At 34.9% G+C, this 12043-nt stretch overlaps 2 protein-coding genes across 3 annotated transcripts in view; one reads left to right on the forward strand and one right to left on the reverse strand.

Moving 5' to 3' along the window:
* The window catches only part of Aop (ETS variant transcription factor anterior open), a 115884-nt gene extending 106893 nt beyond the window's left edge, over nucleotides 1-8991 (forward strand). For both annotated transcript variants that reach the window (XM_076773362.1, XM_076773360.1), the window contains one exon: nucleotides 350-8991. In XM_076773362.1, the coding sequence (XP_076629477.1) occupies nucleotides 350-635 (286 nt within the window). In that variant the 3' untranslated portion in view covers nucleotides 636-8991. The remainder of the gene's footprint in view (nucleotides 1-349) is intronic.
* Nucleotides 8992-9500: 509 nt separating this feature from the next.
* Nucleotides 9501-11811, reverse strand: Mtssb (mitochondrial single stranded DNA-binding protein). Its single transcript, XM_076773363.1, has 4 exons — nucleotides 11677-11811; nucleotides 11512-11596; nucleotides 10456-10575; nucleotides 9501-9805 (listed from the first exon to the last, which is right to left on the reverse strand). The coding sequence occupies exons 1-4, from the start codon at nucleotides 11686-11688 to the stop codon at nucleotides 9600-9602; spliced, it is 423 nt and encodes a 140-aa protein (XP_076629478.1). The 5' UTR covers nucleotides 11689-11811; the 3' UTR covers nucleotides 9501-9599.
* Nucleotides 11812-12043: the final 232 nt, after the last annotated feature.

A 12043-nucleotide genomic window follows, 5' to 3' on the forward strand; every position in this document is an offset into this window, starting at 1 on the left:
AATGATTGTAATTGACCCCCGCAACCGAAAATAATTTTTCCAGAACGATTTGAAATTTTTGAATTTTATTGTTAATAACTTTTTAACGAAGCCTCCATCAACAAATTGGTATTCTTGATTTTCGTCTTATTTTGACCTCTAAAATCGCCCATTAAAATTTTTCCCAGGGTTGGCCGAACACCCTGTATTTTCGTCGAAGTGCAAAGGGTCAAGCGAGAAGCGTAAATGAACCTTCTACCCTTCCCGCTTCCCGCGTTCGCCAATAATTTTCTACATTCGTTGTCGCTTCGGTGACGCAGCATAAGAGACCCAGAATTCGTTTAAACATAAATAATTTCTTTGTCTACAGGTTTCTGCGAAACCCGACAGAGCTAAAGAACATAAAGAACATATCTCTGCTGCGTCAGCAAATGCGGATAAAGTCAGAGCCGGAAGAAGAAGGAGGAAGTGGCGCCGAGCCGGAAATCGATATGCCGACGGACCTCTCGATGTCCAGCATGAGTCAGCCATCCAACGAGCAACAACAGCAACAGCAACAGCAGCAACCTCTACCTCTTCACGATCCGCCTACAAAATATAGAAGTCACGCGTACAATCTCGTTAAAACCAACCAGGAGTCGGAGGAGAGGAAGTGACGCGAAACGTAGTGCTGATTCGATTGCACGTTTTGAATGCTAGCAGTGTCGACAAGGCGTGTTACGCACTTTGTGAACGGATACGCGTTTCTAGAAAATACGTTTCGAACAGATCCGTACCCGGGGAAGCGTATTGGAAAAAGCTTCCCGGGACGAAAAGTTTCTTTCGAACGTACTCGCTGCCAACAAAAATTGTTTTCTAGGGGCACTCGGTGTCGTTCGGAAATCACGAGATCGTTGCCGATCGCGAAAAGAGATTGGTCCACGCGCTTGAAACCACTGGATGAACGATATCTTTGGGGCGATAAAAGATTAAAAAAAAAAAAATAAAAAAAAGACTGATGAAAAGTACCGAAAAAGCAAGGATCGACTTACGCGAGCGCCAAGAAGAAGAGATCCGACGCTAACAGGAAACGTCCTTCAACCGCGTCTCGTCGACGATCGAAAGCTTTTTGTTGTTCGATTCCGCGGGCGCTGGTCGGTTTTGCATCAACGTCAAGTTGCATTTTACAATGACATTCGATTTTTAACCGATCTTGAATCGACTCGAGGATCGCGCGATCGACGGTGTTCGTCGGTTTCCGTTCACTTCGAGTCGCGGGATGATCGACTCGTCTACAGTCTCTCGCCGAGAGCGCCGAGAGTCGATCGTCGTGCTGGAAATTACACTGGACGCTTCGGTGAAGCTGAACATTCGCGGATATTCCGCTGTTTTTCATCCCCCCTCGTGTTGAAAACACGTGTGCGAGTGTGAAACGATTTTTCGCTTCTACAACGAACTACTTTAGAAAGGCGTATAAAAAGCGTTTATCGACGAACGTACAAAAACGGTGTTCGGGAAACGATCGAGGTATTTTATTCCAAAGTTATTCTGTGATGTAAAGTTTAGCTTGAAAGTAAATTTTCCGGAGTGAACTATACTTAGTTATAACTAGAGATTGAATTTATTGAAAGTTTTTTTATTTGAAAAGAGAAAAAAAAACGGAAAAGGAAGAAGAGAGAAACTGTTATTAAAAAAAAAGTCTTTGCGTAAAGTTTAAAAATTGATGTAATATAAACTGACGAGAGAAAAGAAAAAAAGCAATCCTACTTCGATCTTTGAGAGGGATATCTTCCGTTATAAGAGAGATGATGATCTTATCCTGTAAATACCTGGATTCGAGAAAACTTCAGAACCAATTTCCCGTTGCGCCACCTCAGTTGTGCCAATCGAAATCGTCGATAATTTATGTATAAGTATACATTTAGTCGAATATGTTCTATAAAGAAAACGCGGAAGTAAAATGTGTCATCGTGTTAGAACTCTCAAAAAGGACATTAAAGATCGTATCCCTAAATCGTAAATATCTATAAATAAATTGACAAACTATAAAAAAAAAAGTCTAGTGAACTCTATTAAGAAGAAAAAAAAACGAGAAAGAGTTTTATGGAATTCGGGGCCAGAGTTATATATATACATATACATACATATATATGTATCTATATATATATACAGGGTGTTCACGTTGCTAGTTTCCAGCAATTTTCTCGTAAGTGGCAAATTAAAAAAAAAAAAATTAATAATGGAAAATGTAAAAGGTTCATTGTTTTCGCTTTTGAAATTTACAACAGTTGGTCGTGAAACAACAGTGTCATTACTTTCATATTTTTAATCGATATCCTTGTTTGTTTGAAAACTTCGCGATAGCATTGACCGAGACGAATTCAACGACCTGTTACACGATAAGGTTTAACGATTGAAAAGAGCAGAAACGAAGAGCGCTATGTATTTAATATCTTATAAATTCTTGTATGAGTCAAACAGGATACACAGAAAATGCAGGATAGTGCTTTAAACACGGTTTGCTTTGTACCCGGTCTCGATGAAGAAGAAAAGTCTCAAACTCACAGAAACAGAAGAATATACATAGACAATGAGACTCGTGAGAATAACAAAACTTAAAGTTTGCTCTCGGTAGGGATTTCGTGTAGGATGATCCATACATAGAGACCTATTAACACTCCCCTTTACACGAAACTCGTTAAATATTCCTGACGCATTGAATCACATGTTCGGCGTTTTCTTTAGTCAGCGAATCCGCCACCGTATTCTCTGTCGGTGTATAGTGAATCTCGACATCCTTCGTCTTGATTTCACCCCGGATGAAGTGGTAGCGAATGTCGATACGCTCGCTTTTAGGCCAGGGACTATATACCGATATTATTCCAGCAAAGCTATACAGTATCAATACTTTTATAATATCGGTATTTCGTTGGGGTAATGGTAACAGGAGTCATTAAAGATTAAAATGACGAGTCTTCAGGCTCTTTAGGATAGAGGCTCGTCATCCTTGGCCTACATTATGGTCACCAAAGGTTAGCGGGGGCCCCCGATACACGGCTGGCCTGTTACTTGGGGGCAGGAAAGTTAAATTCGTGTAAAGCTGTTTGTTTCCACACTTGTTGAATCCTTAACTAAGTTCTGAAGATTTTTCACTTGAATATAATTAAATTAGTATCCCCCGGTTTCTATCATTTTCTCCCATTTCCTCAGGTAGGCAGGATGAGCAAGAACTTCCCATCCTAACTGTGATATCATCTTTGTGGTACTTCTACAAGATGATCTTTGTTCGGTTTTACGCTACTAAGGGACGTTTTTCTTTAATTCCACATCCAGTTTAATTAATTGTTGTTGTTACACCTTTCTCACCTCACTATATACAAAGAAGGGCTCAATCATCAAATATAATATCATGTAGTCTTTGATGTCCTCTTCATTTTTCAAACCTAATGTAATAGGTCGTTAAATTCATCTCAGCAGTCGCTATCAGAAAGTATACAAAAACTATAGGTATCTATATCGTATTGGCTGTTCTAAATTTTAAAAATTTGTGTTTAATTGTCGAATTAAGTACGTATACAATGAAACTTTTGCATTTTCTATTCTTTCTAAAATCTGCCAGTTACGACAAAAACGCTTGGGACCAATAACGCGAACACCCTACACGCACCATACACACGTACACACACGCATGCACACACACACTTACACACACATATATATTTTTTACTACTGAAAGAAATTTATATGCGATATTTCTATGTTCGTTGTCGATGCGATTGTGGCTCACATTCCTCGCCAACAGACCCTAGATTTTCAAGAGAAAAAGCAAAAAGGAAACGTGACTAGGGACCGAAGGCGCGTGTACGATTAGAAACAAGCCTTAAGATCGTATTTTTGCATAAGACTTGAAGCATAAAAGGAGAAAAATATGTATGAAAGCGTTGCTACGAGTGAACGGGTGTACGTGTGTATGTACGTATATGTGTGTGTGCGCGAGAGAGAGAGAGAGAGTAGAAGTGGAAAGGGGAATAAATTGTAAAAATGAAAAATTGTATTACGAGAGATTTATTAATGTAAAAATTTTGTACAATAAGTTGCGGGTGACCGAAACGAAATTAGGTCCTCAACGTTTTAGTAATTTGGGAAAGGTCAAGCTTTCGATCCAGAAATGGATCATTTTTTTTTATCTCAGGCTGTGGCCGGGGTACGCATATACCGTCCGACGAGGAGAATGAACGGAATACACCGAGAGTGAGCGAGATAAGAGCAACAACGAGCGAGTCGCGAATTTGTTTGGGTTCAATGACTCGCGGTCGAGACCTAAAAACAGGCCCATTCGCTAATGAAAATTATAATTTTTATACTTTTCATTATATTTCCACTGGAACAACCAAGACACGCCAACATGTGATCCATGAGAAACGGATCAGTAACCGTACTTCCGGATAATGTCCAAAAACTCTGTCTTACAAGGGACGATCCTCGATTCAAGAAATTTTGAAACTTTAGGAATATTTTGTTTCTTTTTTTGTTGTTGCGAATACTCACTGTAGCGGGTGGAAACCCTTAAGTATTCAGCTATTTTTAGTTTAATACGCAAACTAAGTGATAATCAAACGAGGGTGCAGTGTCTGCGGAATAAAGTAGGCGTGACGAAATTTTCCAAATTCGCATAAATTTTTTTTTATTGCTTATTGCCACGTGCCTAACGTCGTGGTGTCATTTTGGTAATTTTTCCGATTGATCGAAGTTTATTTTCGTTATCTGGTCTCAATTTAAAGTAGAAGATGCCTCGATGATCCTACCAAACGCATATAAATATTTTACAAGACCGTAAACCTAACTTGGGATATCGCTGTGGTGGTTCTTATTTAACACTCTGAAGACGGATAGTTTGGGATGAACGCAATAGACGAATGCAGTACAATACCGGTACAATCGACAAGGGGGCGATTCTATGGAAAAATACAAGTCGAAAATAAATAGAATACCAAAAGAATAAAATAAAATTTCTTCGTATGCTTCGTTTTCGAAATGATTGGAGAGTATCGACAAAGTCGATTTTCTCGAGAACGAAGCCTTGAATGAACAAATTTTATTTTTATTTTCAATTTATCTGTTAATATGGAATCGTCCCCCTTCTCGGTTCTACTATCGATACTGGGGACAATCTGTACATAGGAAGGCTGTTGCCGAACGTAAACCGAATCGCTGACTTCGTGGAATACTTGAAGAATCCCATAAATTTGTCGATAGATGTACAAAGTTATCGAAAACAAAATATATTTGTATCTACTCGAAAGATCGATGAAAACCCTCACTAGTCATTGAATAAAGAATATGACAACAGCTACAGCTGGGTCAAAATGGCCGCTGTACGAGGGTTAACAGTCCTGGTGTGAAACCCGTACTTCGATACCACCCTCATTCCCCCCTCCCCCTAATCTCTATAATTGTTAAAAATATTAGACATTAACCGAATCGATAAATTTTGTTTTTCTCCTCGTGTGAATTTTATTCCCGTCGGTCTAAGAACGACACGAACTTGTGGGATGATAAATACGCCCTATACATACAGGGTGTTCAGCCACCACTGGGAAAAATTTTAATGGACGATTCTAGAGGCCAAAATAAGACGAAAATCAAGAATACCAATTTATTGATGGAGTATTCGTTAAAAAGTTCTTAACGTTTAAAGTTCCGCCTGTACTGAATTTTTTTTTTCCGTCGAAAAATTTCACACCTCAAATTTTTTTCTCGAAAGTGGGTAGGATTTCGGGGGTATATCTATTGACCACAAATAATTGTAATTGACCCCCGCAATCGAAAATAATTTTTCCAGAACGATTTGAAATTTTTGAATTTAATTGTTAATAACTATTTAACGAAGCCTCCATCTACAAATTAGTATCCTTGATTTTCGTCTTATTTTGGCCTCTTGAATCCCCTATTAAAATTTTTCCCATGGTTGGCCGAACACCTTGTATAATTTTCTCAAATGTTTATCTATTACCTAAAACTACGAATTTACGAAATTTGATTAAAAGATTACAATTTATTTACAGATCATGGTCAAAGGAAGTTTTATAATTTACATTAATACGAAACAAAGATCCGATGTTTAGCTCCGTACAGATACAAAAAATATCGAAAAATAAAAACGAAGAACAATTCGTTTGCTCGATGCTAACAGCTTTAACGCATACGATGAAACTTTTATATTTTTTTCATATAAATTGGTCATTAGATATCCTTCGCGTGATTAATTATAACTCGTACAAAATCGAATTTGTTTAATAAAATTAAATTCGTAGCAGAGCCTTCCATCTTGTACGTATTTTCAAACGTGCGATTAATAGAAACAGGTATTCAAAGATTCTCATGTAAATAACATCTTATCTACGTTGCAATATTAGTCGCAATTTTTTCAATTTGTATTGTTACTATTATATTTCGTGTAGTATGTAATCTTTGTGTACACGTCGCTCGCCAACGTGCCGGTGAAAGTCATCGAAAAGGGAAATACAAGAAAAAAACAAAAAAAGAATAAAAAATAGTTTGAAAAATATCGAAAAAGAAAACGAAAAGGTTTCAGTGGCACTTTTCGATCTGCGATAGTCGTAGCATTTTCGACGTCGATTTTCCAACTCGAAGTGCCTTTAAGTTTCACTGGATTGCAGACGCAAGTTTCTTTCTATCGATTGTTCTTTTAAATTTTACATACGTTTCCCATCATATTCGTCAGCAATGATATTTGTCTGGGACTTGATGATTTATATTACCGGTATAATAGCGTATATTTGCCACTTCGACACAAGTCCTTGATTTTTACCAAAATAATAAACAACGATTTACCGGATGAATCATTGGAATTGAGAAGGTATAACAAATTTGTACTCTTCTGCTTGGATAACTCGATAGTAACTTAAAGGATAAAGACCACTCTGAAAACCTGAAATAAAGCGTTGTTCTGAGATTTTTTTTTAGATGGATGGAAAGATAAGAGGATAATATTGAGGCTCCAGCGTCGTCATTTTGCACTATTTTTGAATATTCTTTTTTTAACACTTAACGACATTGTTAATAACATTCTTCAATATTATTATCCTCTTACTTTTCCATCCATGCAAAAAGAAAAACGCAAAAAAACGCTTTATTTCAGATTTTTACAGTGATCTTACCCCTTGTTACGCTACACGTTGCGTTCCTCGTGCATGTGAGTGCGTCGGTACTTGGCAAATAGTCAAATGTGTGGTGCCGGCTTAAAAAATTGTGATTTTCATTTGTAGAAAAAAATTCGATCATTCATGATTAAACAGGGTGTTCGACTACCCCTGGGAAAAATTTTAATGGGAGATTCTAGAAGCAAAAATAAGACGAAAATCAAGAATACCAATTTGTTGATGGAGACTTCGTTAAAAAGTTATTAACGTTTGAAGTTCCGCCCGTACTGAATTTTTTTCTCGAAAGTGGATAGGATTTGGAGGGTATGTCTATTGACTAAAAATAGTTGTAGTTGACCCTTGCAACCGAAAATAATTTTTTTAGAACAATTTACAATTTTTTTTTTTGACGAAAAATTTCAGCAGCTACCCCCTATCGATTTTTCTTAAAAATTTGTTTTTCATTTTTAGTAATTTTGTTTGACGCCCTACAGAAAAGTTGTCTAATACTTTTTTGTAGGTACCCATGAGCTCTACTTCAGAAAAAAGTTTCATTGAAATATATTCACAATTGTAGGAGTTATGGCTGTTTGAAAATTGGACCATTTTTATGGGGTTTTTCTCATTTTGCGGGGTCGAGGACCAACTTTTCGAATATTTTTGCGATTTGTACATATTCTCCGCCAATATACGCGTAGTTCGCTTTTTTAAACATTAAAATCGTTCAATCCGTTCCGAAGTTATGACGTTTTAACGATTCGCATGAAATTTCAGGGAAGCATTTCTGGCCTCACATTAGATTTTCGGTAAGTAATTTTTTTCTCGAAAGTGGGTAGGATTTCGAGGGTATGTCTATTCACCAAAAATGATTGTAATTGACCCCTGTAACCAACAATTTTTTTAGAACGATTTGAAATTTTTTAATTTTGTCGAAAAAATTCACACCTCGAATTTTTTTCTCGAAAGTGGGTAGAATTTCGGGGGTATGTGTATTCACCAAAAATGCTTGCAATTGAGCTCCGCAATTAAAAATAATTTTTTCAGAATGATTGGAATTTTGTTAATAACTTTTTTAATAAAACCTTAGTCAAGAAATTGATATTCTTGATTTTCGTCTTAATTTGGCCTCTAGAATCTCCCATTAAAATTTTTCCCAGGGGTAGCCGAACACCCTGTATATCTTATCGCTCTCATTTAAGACTGTCAGCTGCTAGAGTCGACGGATTGCTCACATAGAATAAATTTAAACAGCGATTGGGTAATTTCGTAACAATTATACGAGGCAAAGTCGTTTTAGTTATCCGGGAATTACTGTATTTGGCTATTTGTATACTGTGATCTCTGTGAAATTCTTATCATAACATATACAGATGCATAGAAGAGGTTTCGTTTTGTGTATATAATTTTCATGAGAGAATGATTTATACTAATTATAAATATATTAAAACCTACATGCATAAACGCAATGAGAAATTTTGAATTTGAAAGCTTAGAAGCTTCAATACCTTAAAAAAAGAAAATAAAAAAAAAACATAGTAAAAAAACGTATGTATCGTGGTAAAGAATGATACCAAACATCTCGATCTCGATTATGATCTCAAATTGAGATGTCACAAATCGTTAGAAATATTGTACAACGTTACACGCACGCGAAATTTTAAAGGTATCGATGCTAACGAGAATCCTTTTATTTCCCCAACGCGATACAAGCTCCTACCTTTTCAATTTGCTGACAGAACTGTTTCTTTTTGCACATCCTGTATAATATGAAACCTGTACAATTTTAGGAGAATATTGATCGTTTATTGTGTAACTCATTGCACATGAATGAGCAATGTGTAAATAGAGATTTATTTACTTATTAAGCTAATCTCTAGTGTCAATTTATTATACCCTGTCAAAAGAAACATACAGAGAAATATTCGAAAATACAAAAACCTGAAAATTCCCTGTTAAAAGACATAAATCATCTTCAAGTTCGTTTAAGGAATTACAAGCATCCTTCCTAACGCGTTAACGCGTGTATTACACGGCACTCTTACAACACAGTGTATTTCTAAGACGACTCAAGAATTTTGGAAATTTGATCAAACAAGCCACGGTCTGTTTTTATAAACCAGTATTTTTTAGAAATATAATAGTCGTCGAATGACTTGTTTCGTCCAACTAATACTAAAAACTAAGATAAAAGCACCGATACGCCGCAATCTCTTTAGAGAATCGATTATTTATCTCCAGTAGTAATCTATAAAACTTGCAAAGATCCGACAAGAACGCGCAAACGAACGAAAACGCAATTTTTTCATCAATCGGCCATCGAGGCCCTTCGAAACTACCGTGTTATATGAGGGATAGCTGTATTTAAAAATAAAAGTGTACATTATAAAAAAAATTTTATTTACACACTATTCTTAATACTATTTTATTAAAAAAAAGAAATAAACAATTACAAAACTAGCTCGTTTAGATCCTTTGTTCTTAATGCGATTGGAAAAATACAACGTCGTCTGCGATCACGGCTGTGCTGGATTTTGTTTCGCCTTCTTCATCTTTAAATTCACCATAGCTTACTTTTCCAACAACTAATACTCTTTGACCTTTTTTAAGATACTTGGTCACAGTATCGCGAAGATTTGGTTTGAAAATACATATTCTATGCCACTCCGTTCGTTGCATAAAATCCCCTGAAATTTGTTTAATCTAAAATTTTACGGGCAAAGGAAATATCGTGAATTTTAATTTACATATACAATTTACATTTGACGATCTAACGAACATTCAACTACAGAATCAGCATTAAATCATGCGTGAACACGCGTACTCAACTGCATCACTCCTGGGAAAAATTTTAATGGTAGATTCTAGAGGCCAAAATAAGACGAAAATCAAGAATACCAATTTGTTGATTGAGGCTTCGTTAATAAGTTATTAACGTTTAAAGTTCCGCCTGTAGAACGGCAATCTGCGAACAGAGTTTCTCATGCTGAATGAGAACCACTATCGTGCGCGCGCAGCTGTACGCAGGCTGCCGTTCTACAAGCGCTACTATAAACGTTAATAACTTTTCAACGAAGCTTCAATCAACAAATTGGTATTCTTGATTTTCGTCTTATTTTGAGCTCTAGAATCCTCTATTAAAAATTTTCCCAGGGGTGGCCGAACACCCTGTATGTAAATTGCATTTTTCAAAAGTCAAATCTATAAATTTTAGCCGCTTATATCTAGAATACAAAGTTTTAAATTACAAAATAATGACTCAAGGAATTTGTATGTTTTGGTCAGCCCTATTATTTTGCAAATGATACATATTATGAAACTATTCAGTACAACTTACCATTCGAGTATCTGTAATTACTATGTGTGGCAAGTGAGAATATAACAACCGGATGGTCCTCAGAACCCCTTTTTTGTGGATCATTCCCCGTTCTTCCCAAGAGAGTTATTTGATTTATTGCTGTAAATCAAGGAATTCATAGCACTATTTGATCGCACAATAAATGAAAAAAATTACAATGGAAAAGTGTTTAATTGCTACAAAAAGTTTTGAAGTCCTTATGATTAGTATTTTTGAAAATTGTACCAAAAAATTAGAAGTTTTCAACAGCTTTAAATTTTATAGTAACAATGATCCCAACATATACATTGCATGTAACTAAAATGTGGCTACTTTATAATTGTCCCAAAGTAATAAATACAGTATTCAAACTAAAAAACATTTGAAAAAAGCATTAATACAAGAATAAGATATAATTGAACTCAGTTTGACCTAAGTTAAAAAATAAGTTCCAATTACCTGTTTCTTTTCTCTTTATGCTTTTTTTCTAATTGAAGTGTCTAGCAATAAAGCTATCCATACTATAACTCTATCTCTAGTAATATCTTGAAAACTAATCATTCTAAGCGTTTATAACTAATATCTCCCCTTCCAATATACATTGAAATCATTAAAACTGATAATCAAGCCTTTTTTGAAAGCATTAGCCATTCTTATACTATATCTTTAATTTTTATAACAAGTAAAATATGTTATGGTATACGATAACTTCATTATTATACCTACTAAAAGATAAATGAACATAAAGGTCCATTTAAAAAACTCAAAATAACCTTAGAAATGATTTAAAAAAGCATAATTTATGTTAAATATTTTAAACAATCATTCAAGAATGAAAATAATGAAGGTGGTCAAGTTATACAATTTATCTTATATAAAAAAAAAACAATTAATAACGATGATCAATAAGAACATGCTTATGTTATCATAAAAAAATAGTACTTGATTTCTATGCTTTTTCATAAAAATAAAGATACAAATGACACAGAATCATCATAGTTTCATATCATCAAAGATTACTAAATAATACTAAAAATCAAAGTATATTTCACCTACTTTTTTCTAATTTCAGCTCTGGGGTAGTAGTACACATTTGCATTTTATTAACATGTGAAATGCTTTGTATCATTTTCGGTATAACCTGCAAAGTAACAAAATACGTTTAAGTAAGCACATGTGATTTAGTAAACTTTATTTTAGACAATATTTGATTTAACCTACTTGCCGAAACATTTTCCTTCAATTTATAATATTACAAATTATTAATTAAACAACAACTGGCACTCACTTAATTCGTTAAACAACTAATAACTAAAAACTACATGTGCTAACCGGGGTGCCCGAATCAAATGTGTGTGATAAACCGATATTTTTCACGCATGCGCTACGAACACTGTATAACTACATTTAGAGATAGGTATTTTTTAATAATTCAAGTAACTAATATAATAAATATTATAAAAATAATAATTTTATTTATTGTCATTATTATATTTATTTAAAAATATAATTTAATTAAAGCATTACTTTGGAGATTGCTGTGAAAATCTCAGCTTTAAAATGATTCGAAGTTTTTAAAACTATGAAT

Source organism: Colletes latitarsis, chromosome 9 (genome assembly GCF_051014445.1).
Source record: "Colletes latitarsis isolate SP2378_abdomen chromosome 9, iyColLati1, whole genome shotgun sequence".
NCBI classification, from domain to species: Eukaryota; Metazoa; Arthropoda; class Insecta; order Hymenoptera; family Colletidae; genus Colletes; species Colletes latitarsis.

What these genes read in the sequence shown, in the direction of transcription:
- Mtssb (XM_076773363.1), bottom strand. An exon ending in AGAGCTGAAATTAGAAAAAA is followed by an intron (nt 10,576 to 11,511) that starts GTAGGTGAAATA and finishes CTTGATTTACAG; the next exon opens with CAATAAATCAAATAACTCTC. An exon ending in TAATTACAGATACTCGAATG is followed by an intron (nt 9,806 to 10,455) that starts GTAAGTTGTACT and finishes AACAAATTTCAG; the next exon opens with GGGATTTTATGCAACGAACG.